The sequence below is a fragment of the Daphnia magna genome, linkage group LG7, assembly GCF_020631705.1.
Source record: "Daphnia magna isolate NIES linkage group LG7, ASM2063170v1.1, whole genome shotgun sequence".
Classification (NCBI taxonomy): domain Eukaryota; kingdom Metazoa; phylum Arthropoda; class Branchiopoda; order Diplostraca; family Daphniidae; genus Daphnia; species Daphnia magna.
In genome coordinates, this window is record NC_059188.1 from 467,830 (window position 1) to 489,736 (window position 21,907).

At 40.2% G+C, this 21,907-nt stretch overlaps 5 protein-coding genes, 2 long non-coding RNA genes and 1 other non-coding gene across 15 annotated transcripts; 3 read left to right on the top strand and 5 right to left on the bottom strand.

Moving 5' to 3' along the window:
* Positions 1-74: 74 nt before the first annotated feature.
* Positions 75-8,363, top strand: LOC116927197 (pupal cuticle protein). 5 transcript variants are annotated; one of them, XM_045176973.1, is made up of 10 exons: positions 79-153; positions 231-293; positions 398-487; positions 1,104-1,408; positions 1,506-1,577; positions 5,803-5,873; positions 5,944-6,032; positions 6,102-6,283; positions 7,310-7,441; positions 7,522-8,363. In XM_045176973.1, the coding sequence occupies exons 8-10, from the start codon at positions 6,142-6,144 to the stop codon at positions 8,139-8,141; spliced, it is 894 nt and encodes a 297-aa protein (XP_045032908.1). In that variant the 5' UTR covers positions 79-153; positions 231-293; positions 398-487; positions 1,104-1,408; positions 1,506-1,577; positions 5,803-5,873; positions 5,944-6,032; positions 6,102-6,141; the 3' UTR covers positions 8,142-8,363. The 5 variants fall into 5 exon arrangements, with proteins under 5 accessions (XP_045032909.1, XP_045032908.1, XP_045032912.1 ...); XM_045176974.1 differs by lacking the exon at positions 398-487 and having other exon boundaries at positions 75-153; XM_045176977.1 differs by lacking the exon at positions 79-153 and having other exon boundaries at positions 7,288-7,441; positions 7,518-8,363.
* On the bottom strand, positions 2,111-3,408 carry LOC116927119. The gene is made up of 3 exons (XM_032934109.2): positions 3,247-3,408; positions 2,819-3,145; positions 2,111-2,731 (listed from the first exon to the last, which is right to left on the bottom strand). The coding sequence occupies exons 1-3, from the start codon at positions 3,384-3,386 to the stop codon at positions 2,128-2,130; spliced, it is 1,071 nt and encodes a 356-aa protein (XP_032790000.1). The 5' UTR covers positions 3,387-3,408; the 3' UTR covers positions 2,111-2,127.
* A 558-nt stretch (positions 8,364-8,921) lies between the features above and the next one.
* On the bottom strand, positions 8,922-9,006 carry Trnar-ucu. The gene is given in 2 exon segments: positions 8,922-8,957; positions 8,970-9,006. It is a non-coding gene; the product is annotated as a tRNA-Arg (tRNA).
* A 586-nt stretch (positions 9,007-9,592) lies between these two features.
* Positions 9,593-19,802, top strand: LOC116927254. Of its 2 annotated transcripts, XR_006649556.1 has the most exons (6): positions 9,593-9,777; positions 10,024-10,222; positions 14,980-15,158; positions 18,348-18,581; positions 18,663-18,848; positions 19,594-19,802. It is a non-coding gene; the product is annotated as an uncharacterized LOC116927254 (long non-coding RNA). The 2 variants fall into 2 exon arrangements; XR_006649557.1 differs by lacking the exons at positions 9,593-9,777; positions 10,024-10,222 and adding an exon at positions 14,184-14,909.
* On the bottom strand, positions 10,308-11,539 carry LOC123474641. The gene is made up of 3 exons (XM_045176986.1): positions 11,381-11,539; positions 11,104-11,321; positions 10,308-11,033 (listed from the first exon to the last, which is right to left on the bottom strand). Exons 1-3 carry the CDS (start codon positions 11,471-11,473, stop codon positions 10,715-10,717), a joined length of 630 nt encoding a protein of 209 aa, XP_045032921.1. The 5' UTR covers positions 11,474-11,539; the 3' UTR covers positions 10,308-10,714.
* Positions 12,282-13,336, bottom strand: LOC123474640. The gene is made up of 3 exons (XM_045176985.1): positions 13,149-13,336; positions 12,839-13,050; positions 12,282-12,765 (listed from the first exon to the last, which is right to left on the bottom strand). The coding sequence occupies exons 1-3, from the start codon at positions 13,233-13,235 to the stop codon at positions 12,423-12,425; spliced, it is 642 nt and encodes a 213-aa protein (XP_045032920.1). The 5' UTR covers positions 13,236-13,336; the 3' UTR covers positions 12,282-12,422.
* Positions 18,059-19,099, bottom strand: LOC116927196. Its single transcript, XM_032934214.2, has 3 exons — positions 18,925-19,099; positions 18,625-18,836; positions 18,059-18,552 (listed from the first exon to the last, which is right to left on the bottom strand). The coding sequence occupies exons 1-3, from the start codon at positions 18,997-18,999 to the stop codon at positions 18,204-18,206; spliced, it is 636 nt and encodes a 211-aa protein (XP_032790105.2). The 5' UTR covers positions 19,000-19,099; the 3' UTR covers positions 18,059-18,203.
* LOC123474647 lies at positions 19,803-21,330 on the top strand. Of its 3 annotated transcripts, none has more exons than XR_006649547.1 (5): positions 19,803-19,934; positions 20,034-20,190; positions 20,294-20,576; positions 20,644-20,796; positions 20,909-21,330. It is a non-coding gene; the product is annotated as an uncharacterized LOC123474647 (long non-coding RNA). The 3 variants fall into 3 exon arrangements; XR_006649546.1 differs by having other exon boundaries at positions 20,682-20,796; XR_006649545.1 differs by having other exon boundaries at positions 20,294-20,796.
* Positions 21,331-21,907: the final 577 nt, after the last annotated feature.

Sequence of the window (21,907 nt, forward strand, 5' to 3'; positions counted from 1 at the left end):
AACCGGATCGTATGGACTTCCAATTCATTTATCGCAAAAATAAGATAGTTTTATGCATTGTAATCGTTTTTGTTTTTCCAGATTCGTGACGATATCGAAATTGGATGGTGATTTGTGTTTATGACATGTTACACCAATAGTATTCGAATTGCGGTAACAGATTGATATCATTACATTCATCACTGGAAAAAAAAAAAGAGAAATTTTTCATTCATATTTTTTTCTCCTAGATATTGAGTATGTGCAAGTCACAGACGCGTGCGGGTTTGACCGACCAAACCCTTGATGGAAAGGTGAGTAAAAAAAAATATATATAGATTAATGATCTGTCTCAACTTTTCTCTAAGATTTTTACTTCTGCGTAATCCTAATCGTAAAGTAGTCCATTTTTTTTTAGTCATCCGCAAATCGTGATTAACCTCCGAGGAGGGGTGTGGGCCTATCATTTCGATTGTTGAAAGTCATCTATCATGAGAATGAAACTAAGGTATAGGAAACTGGGGATGAAATAGAGAGTTGATTGTATAATTGCAGTAACTTTCGTAATTTTTTTTCTACTATTCTGCATTAATCTGTAGTGAGTTGTTGCATCAATTAAAAAGAATGAAACCTCGCAAGTTCTAATTATAGTCTTACGCTGTTTATTCTAACACAAGTCTATAATTAAATTTTTCAGGCGTCTTTAACGCACTTTTCTTATTATAGTTGTTGAATTTTCTAAGCTTTGGAGGACTCAAGTTATTATTTATTTGATAATTCCAAACTGGTTTCCTTTTATTTCCTCTTCCCTGAAGAAATGTGGTGAATATTTAGAAAAGTCGTTTTCTGGGTGGATTACCTTGTCTTTCTATTTCCCCCTTTTAATCCCAAGTTGTTTCACTTCATTCATCATGCGGATACGTTGATTTGCCAAAAAATGGGGTCGATTCCTTTTTATTTTCTCCCGACTCCCTACCGTATATCTCGAATAATAGGAAATGGAGAGAGTTCTTTTCTTTCTATAGTAAAAATCAAACTGTTAGGCTAGATATTGTGATTCCTTTCGGCCATATTTTCACTTTATCCATCAGCCTCATGTAAAAGTTCATTTGTTTGTTCTCCAGTGATGAAGGAGGAGGAAACTTTCTAAGGCATATCCTGGAAGACGAACCCCACTGGCTATTACCATCTAAAGAGATGAAGTACTGGGTTGGATGCTGTGTGCACCTTTATCAACAGTCACTGTACAACGAATCAACTTCAGATGAGCATCGGATACCATTGAGTTTGAAACTGTTTCTCCCAGCAAGTTTATTCTGTTCCAGCGCACCTGTTTTGCACTGTATTGGCTGCCCATTTGTCTCACAATAATTCAACATGGTGAATTCCAGAGTTCGTTTCTTTAACCGTGCAAACTCGTTTGCTGTAGGTAAGACGATAAGTCCTTTTCCTTTCATCATTTTCATTTTGGTATAAGTTTGAATGCATTTCCAAAATTTGGCTGATGTCTTTTGGTTTCTTTCTAGGACAAATGGAACGTTGGTGATTTCACTTTCATCTTTCTTCGCCAACTTTATCTTGGAGTCAACGCAACGGAGGTAAGCCATACCCACATTTTCTGAAAGTTCATTTTTTGTTTTATCAGTCGACTCGTTTGACTCCACTTTTTTTTTTGTTAGTCATCTGACTTGTTCAGTTCATTTTTTGATTTATTGGTATGTTTTCTGGCCCACTCGGTAGAAAGTTCGTTTTCACACGAGAAATCTTATCAGGTTATTTTAGGATATATTTTCTCTTGAAATTTTGCACAACATTCGATTTCATTGAGCTTCTGCTAATGATGAAAGCGGGCATATAACAGACGCGATAGAAACACTTTCTAAAACACTTAAAGGTAAAAAGAAGAAAAAAAATGAGTGAACACAAACTCAAACTGTTTGGATACAAGCGAATAATGGAAAGGATACATTTCCATTCAGCATTTCAGGGTAGGAGAACCAAAAAAAAAAAAAGAAATGGGGAGGGACACATTTTAAGGGAACCGAGCCCCTAAAAAAGTGAGATGGATATTGATTATATTGCAACACATTTCAAGAATGCAAATTTTCTTGTTTTGTCTGTTGCCTTGCTCTTTTATACCCCCCGTGTTTAAATTGCACATCTCTTGTTTTGATTTCTGTAACTGCCCTGGGAACAACTAGGACGATCCCAAACCGAAGAGATGGGTGTTTCAGTAGTCGGTGTAGGAGTTGTTGGACCAGTTGCGCCAGTTTTGCTAGTGACGCCAACCACCGGTGCGGGAGTAGTCACTTCGGGTTCGGGAGGGAAAATGCATTTGACTATGCCGGAATTGTCCCGCGTGATGATTTGACCTAGACTGCAAGGTCCTCGCTGACCCATAACGTGGCACTCGGCTGGAACCTTGGCCGAATCGGGGCTCCAGTAAACGTGTTTTCCATCGGCCGTGCAGTTAGCGGGAAGGATTTCACAGGTGGGAGTCGAATTGGTCATGACCAACCAAGAGCCGGGCAAGCAAGGTCCGCGCACATTTTGGCGATGGCATTCGCCGTTGTAGTAAACGAGTTGCCTTTCATCTTCGACGCAATCGCAAGATCCTTCGTTGTTTTTACCGTCGTAGAGGATCTGATCCTTCTTCTTGCACGGGTTGGATGCTAGAGCGTTAGGTCCGAAAGGCAGGCATTTATTCAGAGGGGCGTAGAAGGTCTCCTCCGGCGATAGGCAAGCTCGTGCGCTGTTTGCACAAATTATTCGTGATTGATTTATTATTATTATTATTATTTATTATTTATTCGTTTGAATTGAATGTGTGATCATTTACCCAGCTTTGTACATCATGCGAGCGATATCTTCCTGTAGTGTTTTTTGGAATTTTCTTTCTCCAGCTCGTTGGTCAGTGTTGATTAGACTGGCGTCGATTTCCCTCGAGAGTCTGGCCATCCTGGGCATGAGCCTCATTTCCAGGTTGAGCAAAGCGTACCTGATTTCGTAGTGATCGTTTTTCTCGATATCCATATCCAGTTGCCTTTCCATTCGGATGAGTTCGCCCGTCAGCATTTTGCGATCTTGTTCGGGATTACCCGATCCCGCTTCCTCCTCGGATGAGTCCACGGCGAATCCTCCGAATAAAGGCGATGCTCCATTAGGTCTGCGAGTATTTAAACAAACAAAACAAAATGTTTTAATTACTAACAAAGAAGTTGCGTGTCTTTTTTTTTTAATTTTTTTTTATGTTAAACGAAAACCGACTCTGGTCTGGAAGTGACGTGACTAATGAAGAGGAAGCTGAACACGACGAAGCAGAGCGTGAAATGTTTAAACAATTCCATGTCGCCGATTTGCGATGTGTTTACGACTGTATTCTGTTCTGGATGGGCAATTAATGACATTCAACGGTGCCGCTGCCCATGTCTTTTATACTTTTACAAGTCTGATCGTACCCACTTTGGACGAGAAGTAAAACCAAAAAAACAAAATCTAGATGTAAACGTCAGACTGGGCAGCTAGTGAGGGAAAAGGAGGAATTCCGGCTGTTTAGAAAGAAAAGAAAGAAAAAAAAGGTTAGTGAAATCCGTGTCGTGAAAGAAAGAGCGAGAGAGAGACTGGAGTTTGGATGTCGCCCTTTCTAATTATTTCTATCCCCGATAGCGTTGCCGTAGACTAGCACAACCGGTTCCCCCCCTTTCTGTCAGTCATTTGCTGTTTAGCCTATAACTCATCAGAAGAAACTGAAAGTAAGATACCAGTGAAAGTTTGGATGTAGGCTATTATCTAAGGGGGGAGGTGTTTCTTTTTCTCTACGCGCCTTTTTTTTTCATAAGAGTTGGATTACACGTCTGTAGAACACTTTTTTCAGCGTTGGTGGGAGATTGTGCAATTCTATTTTCAATGCTACAAAAAAAAAGAAAAGAAAGTGGATTTTTATTTGATTCTTGAACTTGGGAAGTCTTTAAGGTATCATATTTCCAAAAGAGATAATAGTGTCAATTTTTTATGAACTCGTTTTTCATTTGCATCTTGGGCGTGGACGGTGACTAAGGCCAATTTGAAATGATTCCAAAATCAATTCGTTTGGTTTTTTAGTATACATATATATTTTTTTATTCTCCACTTTCACGAACTCTCGCTCTATCAGTTTAATCGTCGTAATTAGGGACAGCAAAGTATGATGTAAAACTTGATATGATTTTTCGATATCCAAGAAAGAAAAAGTTGTCTGTTTATTATTATTTTTTCGCACAAGGTTTTAATAAGCCCCGATAATATATATTTTTTTTATCGCCACTGTTACATCTGCGTGCGACATGACAGCAATGGCTCGTAAGACCGGAGGGTGGTAGTTTCCTGTTGCAGCGGATTATTGCACGTTGTCTTCTGTGGGAAAGTTTGTCAAAAACCAGTTTATCCGTCTCGCCCTCGTCAGTTTGATGTCTTTTTCTTTTTCTTCCTCATTTCCATCTCTACTCGCTTTTGCATACAGGTATTTTGCATAAATTGTTGGCATACCGACAACATTTTCTCCAGGTGAATGTGACGAACATTTTTCTAGTGTCTTGATTGTCTGCACGACTATCTCTTCGTCCCTCCATTACGTTTTGGAAGAAAATCGAGAAGCAACCGTACTGCCTTTTTACTTCCAGGTTTCGCTTTTAATCGCATCCGTGCGTGGTGATGTGATTTTAAAAAAAAAATGGGGGAAATTAAAGGAAAAACAAAAGCGAAATTCGAGCAGTTGGGAAAGTGGCTTTGAGTAAACAGCGGACATGATTAAAAGCTGTTGAATTTCTGTTTTTATCGATGCTAGTCCAAGAGATAAGACGAAACACCTAAACTTGATTGGTGTAAAATCAGGTGCGATTATCGAGAAAGGCGTATTTCAGTGTTAAGATTAGGCCTGAAGGCAGGGCGTTTGCTACTTGCAGAATATTTTCTTTCGTCGCATTAATTGCCACTGATGTATGAAATAAAAGATAAGTGGCAGTAGCAGCATAATTTCACGTTTAGCACCTGATGAATTGGGAAGGGGCGCCGACATTTCTTTTGTATTTGTAGATATTCAAACTAGTTCAATAACAACTTGTTTTGTTTTCTCGTTAAATTTGTTGTTGAATATTTCGATCAGAAATGTCATTACCGGATATCCATGTGTTGATTGTTGTTTGGAAATGTGATTATTTAATTATGGAAATGTGATTATTTAATTAGCGGTGGTCGAAATTGTAATTGTGTGTAATGAGTTTCTCGTACGGTCGTGTACTAAAGTAGAACACCTGTAATTTCTAGCCGACCCTATTTCTGGATTGCCGCGCACTGTTCAGATTCCAGAAATGCCTTTTTGAAATGTCGTCGAGTTTTATTCGAAGAATAAAATGGAGATTTTCTGACCAAATAGAGAACTAGAGTAAAACTACTTTTACCTTCGAAGATAAATGTAGACGCTCTACCAGCTCATCTACTATTTTGTTAGACGTATTGCGTATTCTAATCGTTAGCCAGAATATTCTCGTGCTGTGATTTTCGATTAGATTTATGCAAATTACAATGAACGATCGCTTTCTTTTTCTCCACCGTTTTATTTTTTTGTCGGATTTGTTATTATTATTATTTTTTACTCGCATTGTTTTCGGATTGAGCAACATTTTCCAACACGTCCGTCTCATTTCGTGGATTCGGCGTTTGCATGTCGTCCTAATTCGTTTCCAGACCATTAAGATATACGTTCCCAAACTTCATGCGTAGATAGATCTGATATATTTCGTCCAGTAATTTCCATTTTTTTTATTCTCTTTCTTTTGTGTATGGCAGAATGGAAACTGATCTCCGGGCTTTAACAAGACGAACGCTTCTTCTCCACTGACAATCAGGACGGAGAAATTGTAAGTTTTTGTATTTGTTGTATGTTTCAGCAATCAAACTAATCATTCTCTTTTGAATCATTATTTATAGGGGTGCTAGAAGTAGGAACGCTGTTATGAGACCCGTTTGTTGCATTGACATTAGAAATAATGCGATGAAAATGCTCCGAAAATATCAAGGTTCCTTTTCAACTTTGAACACCAATGAGATAATGCAATTTGCACCAGTGTACTTGTTAACTTTTATAGGTTGGGGGATGGTGCCAAAAAAAACCAGATATTTTCCCGAATGATGATAGAGAAGATGGAGGTGCTACTTCACGCAGCTACGCATGATGGAGTAGGGAAATTTTGTAACGCAGCCGATACCTATCCCTGCAGACGAAGATGGATTCTTCCGCCCGAAGGACTGGCTATCCATCTGTCACCTGGTGAGTAGCATTTTTCTATTAATCTCGCTTCTTTCTTTCTGATTAGGTGTTTATGTTACATTACATTGTAGTATGAGAGGCACATGTAGCTTTTTTAACAATCTGTACACCGAGAGCTTCTCTCTGCTCCCTCTTTTGGTCGCTCTCGTTCCAAAAATATTTTTATGCGTTTTTTCATTCAGCTCACTGTCATACCTGCAAGATGGCGCTGGTTTCGTATGCAAAAAGGGGGAAAACGAGCTATTCAAAAAAAAAATTGAAAGAAAAATATTTTTAGATAATATCCAACAAGAGATGGCGCAGCAGTCGAGTCGTGATTATACAACAATCGCCTTAAAAAATCCAAATATCCTTATAGGGGTGTACAGACCCCGAACTTAACGTGGCATCCGAATCATTCCAGAAAAACTTGTTTTTTATAACCTCTTTATGACTATCTAGGAAAAGTTTATTGCGATTAAACGAGGAGCGATTGCAAGCAAAGCGTAAGAATTCAGGTTGGATGACCCGGAATCTTTGGACAAATCTTATTCATTTAAATATCAATTGCGCTCTTTCGACCAAACTATGAAAGAATTCAGAAAAAGAAGTCAATGTAGTCGAACGAATTCAGGAAACATTTGGGCAAATTTTATACGTCGCACATTCTACCAGGATAGTCGAAATCAAAAACCTTGTCATAGAACCTGCATACCGGCATGCCATTAAATTAGCAGATAACTGGTTTCGTTTAATTCTGAGCAACTAATAACCAGCGTCCACGAAGTGTGGACATGCTTCGTTACCGTTACCCTTTTGCTGACCTAGACCGTGAAGGTTAATCGTGATCGGCCATTCAAACGTTTCCCTTTACACCTCAGTTGACACGAACGAGGTGGACAAAGGGGACGATAGCGCAATCCCATCTAGATTTAAAGATCATGTCCATAAAGTAAATGTAAAGCAACCGACAAATGTCACGATTTTCATGTATGCACTTCAATGCCAAATATTTTATTATCGAGGAATTACACGATCTTTGCCAAGGCTTCGCCAATCGCAAGGATAGGGGCAAACGATCAGTTAGTATAAATTCAAAAGCTGGGCACTCCATAATTCAGTTCACTCTACGCTCTCTGTCTTCAAGCAATTCTTCATCGAATCGACATGCAAACCTCCGTAAGTATTAAATACATAATAGATTGGATTTAATTCGTCAATCTTTTTAAAATCATATTATTCATGTTATTCCAAGGTAGCCTTTTCCCTTGTCGTTTTGATGGCCTGCGTCGTCTCTGCTCAGTTCCCGGCCGGCTGGAACTACAACCCTTTTCTCTACTACCCCTACACCGCACAACAGCCTCCCGTTCAAGAGACACCTGAAGTGGCTGCTGCCCGTGCTACCCATTTAGCGATTCACGCTCTAGCCAAATCGCAAGCTGTCAAGCCTACCCCCGTTTCGGTACATTCGGCTGCCATATCAACTACCCCTAATGTTTGGACCGCTAAAGCACAACATCAAGGAGCCTCTTCGGCAACTGCATCAAGCGCAGTTGTTACGAACGCGGGTATACCTCAACAAGTTCAAGAGACTGCCGAAGTGGCGGCTGCTCGCCGTGCTCACATGGCCGCTCACGCTCTTGCAGCCGCGAGGGTTGTGAAGGGAGTCCCCGCCCAGCCGCTTTCGACGGCTTTTGCGAGCCAACAACTTGCTAATTCTGTTGCAGCCAATACGAACGCTATCGTTTCGAGCCTTCCTTCTTTCCTGCCGGCCGTGACTTGGGGTCCACCTCAGCCCGTTCAAGACACTCCCGAAGTTCAGGCTGCTAAATTGGCTTTCTTCCGCGCTTTCCGAGAGGCATTAGCTCGTTTTGGCTAACACTGACCTCTATTAGTTATACTGTAGCTTAACCCTTAACCAATTGATTAACTGTTAATGTTCTCATTTAAACACTAAAATCACATCTAATGGAATTTGTCTGTACATCCACACTTTTTTTTTTGTACAATTCAGTTGGGGTATCTTGTTTAGAAAAATGTCCTCGTGAAAGACATGTTGTTTTTCGGCAACTAAGGCCTCGAAATAAAGCAAACCGGTTAGCAATGTTTGCGTAATTTATGCAGGTTGAGTTTTTTTTTTGCTTGTGAAGCTGTTGCTGAAGTTTCAGTCGTTGTTGGGAAATAGTCAGAAAATGAACGAATATTTCAAACGACGATTTCTGAAATTGCGTCATGCTCTGTCATAGATGACCCTTAAAAATATGCTAATCCACTAGAATTTACGAACGTTATTTGGTGCAATCACCTTCCCCAACCTGTTTCCGAATTGCTGAAAATGATTCGGTTTCGCACGGACGAAACAAACCACATTTGCCTTGGTTTAATCAACTTTTCGAATTGATTGGTAATTAACAAAACAATCACTTATACTTTCAATAATGATCTGATGACCACGACAGGACTTGGTGACAATAGACAATGGGATTGTTTGCTGCCTATTTGGCTGCTGCGTAAACTGAACGCTTCTACAAAGAATACACTTTTAATTGTCAATTTGTAGTTAACTCGCCATCTAATTTCATTCTTACTATTAGTTTAGCTTTTGTCTATTCAAATATTTCTTGTTTGTCTTGGACTCCGATATTTCACCAAAACTTATTAACCGAGGCGGGACTCGAACCCGCAATTTTCGGATGGCTGTTCTATTTAGAAGTCCGACGCCTTATCCATTAGGCCACACGGTCATGTCCATGGATCGCAGGTAGTACAACTTAACGGGAGTATAGTCGAAGGGGATTTATGTCTTAGGTTTTCATTATGATTGAATCTTTCTTAAATTCCTTTCTGTATGGGATCATAACGGACGCTGATGATTTGGTTTATGTTTGGTGTTAAGCTGGGCGTGACATTTCGCCAGAGGATGTACATTATCCTGCACAAAAATACGAACACCGATTTAAATGTTGAAAGAAGCAGAAGCAGCTAGCTAAATTGTTTGAGTAAGGAATGTTTAAAAGCCTTAGCTCAACATTTCCAACTGTCGCTCAAAAAACACACCCCCTGAGGGTTTCAAAAATGACCTGACCTGTTACTTGCCCTGAATAAAAAAAGCAAGGTGTAGACTTTCCCAACCCTGCCCTGTCGTGTCCTCACCCCGTCTACCCTACTTATTAAAAAAACAAAACAACAAAAAACCCGTAACCCCGCCAATAGATGGCTTTCAACATTTAAATCGCTGTTCGGATTTTTGTGCAGGATACTGTACAATGTGATGAGGGGGGGATGCAAAGAATGTAGAAGGCTGGGATACCTTAGCTTACCATTCCCTTGAACAAATTCCTATAGGGAGAAGGTTAGAAAATATTTTGGTTGCCAATTCCTACAAAATTTAGTCATTCAGTTCAACAACTTCGACGTGGGAGGTGGTTAATTTCATGTATTTTGTTCGCTTTTACGGTGCCACGCGACGGTTAGCGCCATTTTTATGGGATGTCAACGGATATTTAAAATGTCAGGTAACCATACACCCACAAACGATTGGTAACGAATAGAAATGATAAAGGAAAAAGAATCTTAAATTCATATTCCTCGATGCAAATTAACCTGTAGATTTGTGTAAGCATTACGATCCTCTCTGTTCATTGATTTCATATTTTCTCCTTTTGATTCCATCAAATCGCCAGAATCTTTCTCGTCTTGGTACGAATGGAACTGTATACAACCGTTTTCTTTATTATCCTTACTCCACCCTCCATGCACAGGAAACGAATAAAGTAGCTTCCGCTTGAGCTTCACAAATGGCCGATCACGCGATTCGCGATAAACGATCCATTCAAGAAACCGCGGAAGTGAGGGCAGCTATCGTGGAATAAAATCCGGTGCCGTCAACTCGCTATGCAAATTTGGTGTGCCCGAAGTTGATGCATTCGCTGCTGCCAAATGTTTGGAACAACAAGCCAGGTTTGAAACCCTTGCTTCAAATTGATGAGTTTACCTGTACAATAGACGTGAAACTATTCGAGTTGCCGTTTGGTCTCGAAAGAAATGCGTAGAAAAATTGTATGTAATTCTACATTTTAGTAAAATTTCAAATTTAAATGTTATTCATTGTCATAGGACAATTTGAAAGTCAAAACTAAAAGAATTACATCAGTTACTATATTAGTAAGGACATTGGCAAAGAGGTATTAATGGTTCGTGGGGGATCTATCTTGAGGTTCATTAAATAGCATTAAGTTTTAAAAATTGCACGTAGAATTCAAGTCACTGTACGTTTTCATAAATTAGAGGGATTACAGAGAGCAGAAATCGATCATTTTTTAATAATTTACGAAAAATGTGGCACGTAAAATCCCGTTTTGCTAGACGAGCGTTCAAAAATCAACAGTTTACGAAAATAAATAGCATATAGCATCGTCAACGAGATAAACTTGTGTTAGCGTGACGTGCAATTCAAGAACAGAAACTGTAGGAAAAAGGACTGGGCACACATCCGGTAAGGAAGAAAGTGGCCGTCGTTGTGGATGTCTTTGTCGTGGTCGATGTAGTCGTGAACGTGTTGGTGACGAAGGTAACCTTCCGTCTTCTTCCGAACATCCGCCTGGCCATATCATCCAGTTCACCAAAGAATATCGGTTTGAAATCGTTTTCTTGTATCGACGGCTGGATGGAATAAGACGACATCGAACTGATGGGCGACGAGGAACGGAATAAATCCGACATCCATCCTGAATGCGCATATCCTTCTTCTGCCGGAATGGTCGTTTCCACTCTGTCGATTTTCAAAAGACACTACTAAAATTATCGCGTCATTCGTAAAATGCGATGCATTCAGTTAATACTGGAACTTTTCAGGCGGATGGGCAAAGTATTGCGATAATTGCTGGTCGAATTGTTCGTCCACTGCCAAGAAAACTGGAACGTCGATCCAGTACTGCCGACGTCGACGACACGTTGTGAGTATCTCCGACTCTGACGTGATGAACGACGCGCAGTGCGTCGATGTCGTCTTCGTCTTCGTTTCCGTAATTGTTCTGATTTCCGTTTTCGTTTTTGTTACCTGTATAATATCCGAAATTCGTCCAACATTTTTCTCGCATTTTTCGTCAATAGGCTTACCTGAGGTTTGCGTCTTCGCTGGCCACTCGTAGTGGTCGAGAAGAAGAGCAGCAATAGAACAGTGAACAAGATGTGGCTTGTCATCGTTTGCATTTCGCAAATTCGAAATTCTGGGCTGCTCCGGAGATCCGTACCGAGTGGAAGCTATTGGCAGTCTGTCCTTGCATTGACACCTTGGCGTTCAGTTTTATAGAAATGTGTCGAGACCGTAAAAGGATGGGTGAGCAGTTGCATTTCATCAAATTTTTTTTCTTAAATTTGCTCTTCTGCTTTGTTCTGTTTTTCCGGTTTGTTCCTGCGCGTTAGTCAATTTCATCATAACACATCAAGAGCGTGTTGCGAAAGACCATCACGTAGACTCATATTGCTGTTGGTCTGTCCAATGCGTACGTTAATCTTGTCGGCTTGACCTCTGGAGGAGGTGAGTGCTCTGACGAAAAATCAGATAAACTGCCGCCAAACGCGTCTTCACTAGTCAACTAATATCTCATATTCAAAAACTTCAGACTTTTACGCTATGTGGACGTGTCATTTGCAGTTGAAAGCAAATTGCGAAAGCAAAGTTTTCTTTTTTCTTTAATACTCATCTCTCCGCTTCAAAAAAATGACAGATACGTGTTGACTCGGGTCAACGGTAGTGTGTCACTCTGCTCTTTCATCGTCGGAATGCATATCGTGTCAACGAATGTACACCTTCCATGCAAGTGCCGACAAACCGCTAGGTATGTCACGCATGTTATTAGGGTGGTAACAAATATGAAACCTTAGACATTCAACTGTTATCATCAACCGAATCGTATTTCTAAACAATGAAACGGAAGCGGCCCGTATTGTTCCGACATAAAGCTCTGGCTGTCAAATGATTTTGACAGCTGATATGGATAACGTATTCAAATTCAACTGGGTTAATGGACAGTGTATTTTTCGCGCTAAAAACGAATGACAGTCTTCGTGTAAACAACAGAGGATAAATAATTTCATAATTTACGTTGAACATTATTAAGCAACATTATCAATCACGTGGATAGTTAACAAGAACAAGTTAAGGACAAATATCGTAAAACAAAGGGCTGGGCGTGCAACCAGATATCCCGATAGTGTTGGTCTTTGTAGACATTTCCGTCTCTGTCACTAGTCTTGTTCTGGTGAAGGTGATTGTTGTCTTCTTACTCGTTTTGCGGTTTCCTGCTCTTCTGTACCCACCCCTGGCAAATGTGTCTCCATTCTTGAAGTAAATTCTAGGTCTAAAATCGGTGGAAGGCATCCATAAAGATGACTGGGGTAAGTGAGGCAAGAAAAATTCAGCGGGCGAGTCGTATTCATCGTCCATACCGGAAAATGGATCATTCCTGAAATCCATTAATGGCGCTGCAGTCGTTTCCAGCCTATTGGGAAAAATTACGGAATGCAAATTTGTTTACAAATGATAAGGGTATTTTAAAATATTGAATGGCTTACTGGAAAACGTTGGTCGGTTGGATGAGGAATTGCGAATAATATTCGTCGAATTGATTGTACGGCTCCAAAAAAATTGGCTCTTCGATCCAAAATTGTCGACGTCGACGACATGGCGTCGGGCCTACGCCTCCCTCTGATATCAACGATAAGCAGACCGTACTTGTCCGTTTCGTGAACGTAGTTGTCTCCGTTGTTGTACTTACTTTAATTACCTGTTAATCCAAAAATAGAATTAAGTTCCAATCGCCTTTCTTTTCCAAATTCCAAGAGGCCAAAATGATACCAATTAAGGATTAGAAATGAAATGTACCGTTTTTTTCTGGCCGTCGATAGTTACAGAGAATGCCAGCAATAAAACAAGCGTCGAGAAAAAGCCAATCAACTTTGTTTGCCGCATTATTTTCAAAACGTTTTGCCGAATTCAATTGTCTTCACTATAGTCTATACAGCTCCGGATGGTAGAAAGGTCGCAGTCAATCTGTTGGCAGTGGCGTCTTTCCGCTAGAGTTTTTATAACTTCTGTACGTTTCGTGAGTGCCTGTTTCTTGCTTTTTAATTTTCAAACCCGCCCTTTCAGTGAATAATAATACTGTAGAGCCATGGCATCCACTAGGCATTTTTCGTTTACCTGCACATAAACTGGTTTTCTTCTAGGTATTTCAGTTAAGGCAATATCTAGTATCCAGTTGCACATGCGAATTCAATTACGTCACAGCTCTTCCAAGGGTAATTCACGAAAACAGCTGAAGGCGATGATTTCTGTCCAGTGTCAAGATGTCTTCTCGCAGAATTCCCGTATTGTAACCGTGAACTTTGTTCCTTTGTGTTAACAAACAGTTACCTGTAACAAAAGAGAAAATAGTTAATGTGAGCCTTATATCTTTTGATTTGAATCTAAAAACTGAGGAAATACATCATTTTCTCGATGAAATTTCCATCGAAGAAGTAACAGAGAAGTGAAAAATTCATGGCTTTTAAAGAACGTGGCCAAATTCGAATTTCGTGTCGTCCTCTTGTGTTTGGTACACGTTGTCAACAGTTAAGCGTGCCTAATGTAAAGGATAATGTTTATTGTCTACTTGATATCGGAAAGAATGTGTAGCCTCACAATTTTTGAGTAACTCGTTCCACCTTGTGCACCTGTTAGCCATGTTGTTTAAAGTTTCAGTCATCCACAGTGAGAAAAGAGAACAAGAATACTTGAAACCATCCGTAGTCCGGAGAGAAGACGCTAAGTGACGGAACCAGATTATGTTTTCCTGCCATTGTGCATACGGGGAGGATATTCTGTGCTACTCGATTCTCGTTAGGTTTTTCCGTACGTGTATCCTTGTTTATCAGTAATTAGAGATATACGATACAGTGAAAAGTTTGTGAATTCAGTAGGCATTATAATTATGATTTATTGAAACGAGTTTGTTACTATCAAGAAGCTTTGCTAGTCGAAATTGTAATCTAGATCGGAATAAATATGGACAAAGCAAACGCTACTGTTGGGCTTCTTTCCAGCGCGCGAGAGCAGGAAAGCGAGCGAGGTTGCATTTTTAACCAATTATTTTTGATTTATTTGAAACGACAATTGTTTCTTCAAAGTCCAAACATTTTTGGATGATTTAATTTTTGAACGGCAGCTTATTGTTAAAATGTCCATACGAAAATACAACAGAATATAGCAGAATTGAAGTGCATCTACGTTGAATGGCAAGCATTGGAAAACGAAAGAATGTTTTCAAGGACACAGTCGTAGAGGAGCAGGTGGGGGGCGTGCACTGCCATGATCGTCTTTGTTTGTCTTCAACTCTTCATCTCAGTTTCATTACAGTTTTTGCGTAGGTGAAATCGAAACTGCTCTCGCATAATTTGTCGGTACACGTTCTTGGACAGTATGGACACGTTTTCGAACAGCGAAAGAAAATTAAGTATCAAACTGTTGGGCACGATTCCAATATGGTGGACGTGAACTGAATCCAGTGAATGGCTGGTGCAGATTCCTTAGCATTTCGATCTCAATCGGAATGCGACTAATTGTTAAATATGGCGGTTTTAAACGTCGACCTTTCAACCGACAAAAGTGTCAAGTGTTTTTTTTTTTAACAAATGAGAATAAGGGATTTTAATATTCTTTTGGTTTTACATGAAAGTGCTGGCCGGATGAATTGCTAACGTGGCCGACTGTTGGTTTGGTGCTAAGAAGATTGGCTTCTCATCGACGGATGTTCCATAGCTGTGCACGAGTAGTATTCATCTGCAACGTAGATATCGTCGTTTGATATAGCGACCTATTCACCCACACAGCAATTGCACAAGCAATTTTAACCAGGTGAGTGCTATCCTTTAAAACTCTCCGTCCTAAGACAATTGGACTGTGGCGAAGATTAATCTCGTCTAATAATTCCTAGAGATCATAAATTTAATTATTTTCTAGTCTTTTTTCTTTTTGGTTTGATTCCCAGTAATTTGCACTTTTTTTCCCATGAAGGCTTGGCCATAGTTTGGCTGACCGATACTGGTTAACACTAGCCTTCCCCTCCCTTCGTTATGATGGTGTGAAATGTTCTTCTAAGAAAGGGATGATCCATTAGCACATAATGATTTCCACGTATAGATGTTAAAGGAAGTTTGAAAAAAGTTCAAATCGGACATTTTTTTTTTCCATATTAAGAATTGCGAAACAACCCTGTCGGGGAATCAACGTGTAGCTTCTTATTCGCTAAGTCATTCAGGGTCAGTTTCTTAATGCAAATTTCTACCGCCATAGTTACTGTATATGCATAACATACGCTACAATTTTTCGCAATGTCGATCCAATTCGTTTCTATATTCTCCTTGTCACATGGAATTTCCCATCCCGGGGCAGGGGATATGAAAGCAAACATTTCAAAACTAGCATAATCTATTAATCTAATAAGCTCCTCTTCACATTTTAGCTGCTGGTCAAAGGACATTTTTGGTAGCTGCATTATGCATGCCCAGAGGTCAACCAATAGATGTTGATCTCTAGTACATATGAATTAAGAGAAGAACCCGTTCGAAGAATATTTTAGTAGGCGATTGACTTCGACAGTAGGAAAATGCCGAATCATTCGAAAAAGTGACTTTCATCGAGCAAAGCTTTTAGCTGCATCTTTTCCGTTGTTTGTCACCTTTTCAGCTCTGTTTTTTTCGTTCCCCTTTAAGACATCAACTTCTGTCTAAGTGGTCTAATCAGGAAAGAAAACGCAACAGAAAATCAAAAACAGGGTCTTGAAAATTTTCCGTTTGAGTAAACTCATGAAGTCGATGGATGGTAGGCTTAAATTATAGCCCACGTTGCTTTCGTTACAACACTCCTTACCAACACACCTAAGCTCATATTCTTACGTGTCACAAAATGTCTACCGTGCCCCTGTTCCATTTGCTGCAAACTGGTTTTTGATTTATCCGAACATTCCCCCTACGTTGCTCACCGTATAATATCTCAATACCTTCTATGGTGAATGACTAAATGGAACGAAGCGAATGCGGTCATTGACTTTAAACGATACATGCTCGCCAGCCTCAATTCACGTTTTCTCACTAACACAATTATGTAACATTTCAATTTCTTCAAAAAAGGTGAATGCTCCGGTGAAATCAGATTGGCTGTACCAAATAGAGCAGACGAGTTCGTTGAGGGTCGGTCACAGGATACATTCCCGTAAGAAGCGTGTCGGTTGCCTCTATGCAAATGTCCGATCACGGTCGTCCGAAGACGATTGTTCATACATGTAGGCCAAAGTAGAGGGATATCTTGTCAAGTTGATCTAAATAACTATGCTGGAACAATTTTCTATTGGAGTTCGTCGAGCTTTTTTTTTTTTTTAAATATTGTATCAGAACAAATGGCTGTCCGAAAAGCAGGTTTTTGTTGAGCAACTTTGCGGCACAGGAGTGACGTTCAACCAGCACAAAGGAAAATCGCTGTAATTGACGCGCGTTTCAGATTTCATTCAACACGAAAAACCGAGTACCGTGAATATCTTTTTGTGTAATTTTATTCACGAAGCATCACCGCCCATATTTCTCTTGTTAGACTATTTCGCCATCCTATTTTGATGTAAATGAACCTCAGTTTGCCTTTAAATCGTGGCTCCATTTTTCAAAGGCGGACGTCTGTAAGCAACTCCAGTCCACGCTGGGTCAACGTTCCAAACGCAATCAGTAGTGACTTTTTAATTTAGCATTGAGAAGACCACCTTTGTTGAGCTTTTCTTGTTTTAAAAGAAAAACAATGTTTTCATTCCATGCCTCTATTTGCATCAACAATATCGAATTGATACTATTTTCCGTTTTGGAGGCTTTCCTGTTTTGGGCCTCTCGAAACAGGGAAGCTTTGGAGAGAACGTGATGTAACTCACGTAGGGCATTCTCCATTTCGGCTTGTTTAAAAAAAAATGTCCTTATAACGAAAGAAAATCCAGTTTCTGTTTGTTTAATTCCTGCTTGTACTTTGCCCTGTCCTCTAGTACGGAATTATCGTGGTACGAAATTCGTTTGCTTTTCTGCAATTATGTTTATGACGAGAAAGGGATATTAGAGATGACAAGGTATGGATTAGAGCGCAACTTTTTGATGCAAACTGGGAGTGATGGTCATGTGACTATAACAATGATATAAAAATCTGTCCGCTCTTTGAATAGGTACACTGTTCGTATTTTAAAAGGGTTTTATTCTCAAACCACCCAAACGAAATAGGAATCACAATGTCAGTGTTGCCCTTTGTGGAGTGCCAATGTCAATGTTCAAACCAGTTTTCCTTAAAAGTCTCGATCGCCAACGTTCTAGTCGATTGGTTAAAAAGAACTCCAAGCTATCTTTTTGTTTCTCTTTTCAAACTTGATGATAAAACCGGATGGTTCGAAATAACACGGCCTGACTATTGATTTGAAAATAAAATCGTCTTGACTGACAGGTACAGTCTTCCTTAAGGTCTTTCTCTCAAGGTGAATGCCCTTTTTTTGTTGTCCTGTCTCATGATTCAAGAATAATTTGGCAAGGGCAAACATTTTTGGGCTGTCAGTTTTGGCCATCACGAAATCTATACGCTAATTAGAGTTCAGTTGGTTTCGAGCTGATGGCCGTATACAAGTTCTCGATCGCAGATTCCATTTTTCTCTTGGTATTTCTTCGTTGTCTCGATTTGTTCCGTAAGAAAAACTACCAGTTTTTTCCTGACAAATATCGGAAAAGGATGGCGCTGTCTAAAGTATAAACTAATGTTATATTTCAACAATAGAAATTCAGATATCAAACATATGTAAATATGATAACGAGTTTTCTGATAGAAATTCAGCGGTATGCTAATTTGACAAGAGAGACTGATGGCTGGAACAAAGACGAATTTCATTCACGGACACACGTCGTACGGCAGCGGGCTGGGCGTGCAACCTGAAATGCCTATGGTGTTCGTCTTGGTGGACATTTCTCTTTCTGTTGCTATCTTTGTTCTAGTAAAGGTCACTGTCCTTTTTGTGTCATCCCTGCGGTACAGGTCGTTTGCTAGGTACGCCCATATCCGGCGGAGGAACAACGGCGAGCCAAAGTAAAGTCTCTGGTGTTCACTACTGACAGGCACGAACAGCGAAGACTGAATGGAATGTTTGGCGAGCGAATCTCGTGACCCGTAACCACCTCGATTCAATCCTGAATATCCGTACGTGTTGAATCCTGCCCCCGGAAGTAGAGTCGGCTCTACCCTGGATCGAGATATTGGGGGCGAAAAAAGGTACATCCCATTTTTACAGAGTTTACTTAAAAAACAAAATTACTGGAATGTTTCTTTTGGTTCGATGACGAATTGCGATAGGTCTTTGTCGACTTGATCTTGCTGAGCTAAGAAAAGGGGCTCTTCGATCCAGTGTTGTCGACGGCGACGACATGGGGGGATAGGCACGCCTCCTACCGTGTTCAACGAGAAACATACCGTGTTTGTCGATATCGTCGTCGTCGTTGTCGTCGTTTCAGTTGTCATCCTAACGACCTATTTCAGACGGTAAATTTATCAAATTAAATGATTTATGGTAAGGAGAGTTCCAAAATCCCGAACTTGTTCGTGTGTAAAAACTTACCGTCACTCTTCGATCGCCCTCGATGCTGTTCGATAGCAATAACAATAACGTAGCAAAAATGCCAACACGATTCATTCTTTTGTGGTTGGAAGTACTATGTACTTGCCAATTGAGCAGCACAGTCTATTTTGATCCAAGTGGCACAGAGGTCGCGAACAGTTTGTTTCGAATAGCATTTTGCCATTGAAGTTTATACTGCCGACGGTTCTTGTCAATTTACAGTAGTCGATAATTCCACCCACTACTCCCAATTTTTTAAACCTGCTCTTCTCTACTTTGTCGGTTAATCATTTCGGTGAGTGTGCACAGATAATGCATCTTTTGTTTTCATTCTTTTTCTAAATATTTTGTTTGTTTCAGGCTGGACTGGTTTTTTTGTTTGTTTAATGTTATTTAAGTCGGCTCTCCCCACATATCAAAAGGAATTATTCATTACATTGGTTTGGTATTCCGTCGATAGTAGCAATCCGCCTATGTCTGTGTGTTAACATTCACGTTGTCTCGACTGATTTTTTTCTTTCTTATGTTCGGTCTTGATATCGGGACAACAACCGATGGCATTTTTTGAAATATTTTGAACAAGAATTCCAAACAGCAGCGTATTAAATGTTTACACATTCTTACTATACCAGAAATATCATTGTTAATGTCTCTTGTATATTTTCGCAGGAAACAGTCGTGAACTTGAGACTGAAACGGCAAAATCGTTTCTACGGGACCTCGCACTCTGCTTGAAAATTGCGCAATCCATCACCGGCATCGAGACATGTACCTGAACGTAGATACTGTGGGATTCCACGCAGATCAACCGCCAATGGGAGGCTGTCAACCATATTGTTCCATCATCGTCACCTGCTTTGCGGGAAACCGTAATCAACCACTAGCGATCTGAACACTTTTCGAATTGATGAATGCATGGAAAATCCATGTTCGAAAAACCAACAAGTGTGTAACTAAAAGGTCAATGCTGAAAGCTCATTCCAAAGTTGCTGCTTATCCCAGTATGTTTGGTATGCAAAACGATGACGTGATCTGAAAAGAAAATTCTTTAAACATTCCTTTGTGTTGTTAACATCCCCCTTTGTGACCCCTTTCTTTTATTCTTCTAGATAAATGTAAAGCAATGACCGTTGCGATAGCGGAAAGCAAAAACTGTACCAATAGGACGGTACATCAACTGATTAATATGCTAATGTCCACTTCGTGAGCCAAGGTTACTGAGGCATGCAAGCTTCCTATGGGGCCTGACTAGCCATCGTCAACGAGGTACTTACATTGTCCATTTGCGTAATCACGCACTGATTATCGCGCGCTATGCCTTAATGTCTCTAACCTGTTTTTTTTTATTATCTTGACCATTTGAAACCAGACCCAGCCAATCACCATAATTCCACTGAAGCTAATCATTCAATTGATGTGTCGCAAAGAGAGCAGATAATGTATCTTCCCCTTTCACCTATAGCAAATCGTATCTTTCAAGCCATCGTCCAATTGACTTGACGAGTCGATTCACGATTGACGTTGATTAGTACTAAGAAGTACGACCACAAACAGCCGTTTGTGATGAGCTGATTTCCACTACTATCCATCAAATCACTCTTCCACGGCTGTTGTTGCGAATATTTGAAAAAATTATCAGTTTTCTTTTCTCGGTAAGGGCCTGCATTATTCTATCGACGACGTCAGCCCCCAAAAACTTCACATCTTCAACGTTGATAGATTATTAACGAAGCAAGTACGTTTTGTGGTCTATCTAGGCAAATATAAAAAGCCGATCGTCTCCAAGCATTTGATCTCTGTCATTGTAACCATCTTACAAAATCAACGCTCCAAAAATAAACTTGAGGAAACATGTTGCGCTCATCGATGCTGGTAAGTTGTTTACCGTTAAACAAATGATTTGTTACTGTCGAACATGACAGCCATTTCGATTTAAACCTGTTATTATTATTTTTATAACTTAACTATTTACCTGTCACAACAGCTTGCTCTTTTGATCGTCTTGCTGTGCGTCATATCATCTTCTGCGAGTAATTGTAATTGCCATCACGGCGAAAAAGGCTCGGCTGCTGAAGCCCATCATCACGGTTGTCACCACGATGAAAGCGGCTCGAATGGTGAAGCTCATCACAGTTGCCACCACTCTACTGGAGATGTTGCTCATCACGAAACTCCCTGCCAATGCCCTCACGATACTCCTTGCCAATGTTCTCACGAAGGAGTTCATTCTTGCGGTCATGCGGGATGTCATCACGACAATCCGACCCTGATGTGAGCGGAAATTATGATCTGGCCATTTTGTCTTAACATTCTAAGTGGCGGTAACGATGCTGGCTATTAATATCATTTTTGTTTGTTTACTTTTCTGTACGCACATCCAATCGAAGTAAAATGTGTACAAATTTATTTGTCCGTTATTTCTCAGTAAATTGCATTTTAAAAAAGAGATTTCGTTAAAGAGCTTGCCTTTGTTGAGTTATCGATCGTCCATTGATCATCTTTCCAGAACACTTTATATTGGTCTTACCCGTACACCTTAACTCTTGATTAACCATTTCCTGATTGGAAAGGATTGTTGCATGGCATTCTTCTCATTTTTGATGCAAAACGTATGATTTGAAGGAATGCGTGGATTCGACTGTTTTTTGGTGTTCGACATTTGAAACTAACGATGGCCACTAACATGTACAAAGAATCATCAATCAGCAAGTGGTGAAACCGGCCTTTCCCCATTATCAATGAATAGTGTGATCTAAATTGGCAGTTGCCCTGCGACAAGAACAAAATGTGACCCTAGTCACGTGATTCTCGTTGGCCTATCAGAACGCAAGGTCACTGGTAAGAATAACCCCCTATGGCTGAAGCGGAGCAATCGGTGCAGCACCGATTATAGCACCGTTCCGCACCGAACTTCCCCGATTCATTTTTATCGGGGAAGCTTAGCGGTGTCCCCGATTAGAATGTGATCGGGGCCGAGCCCAAA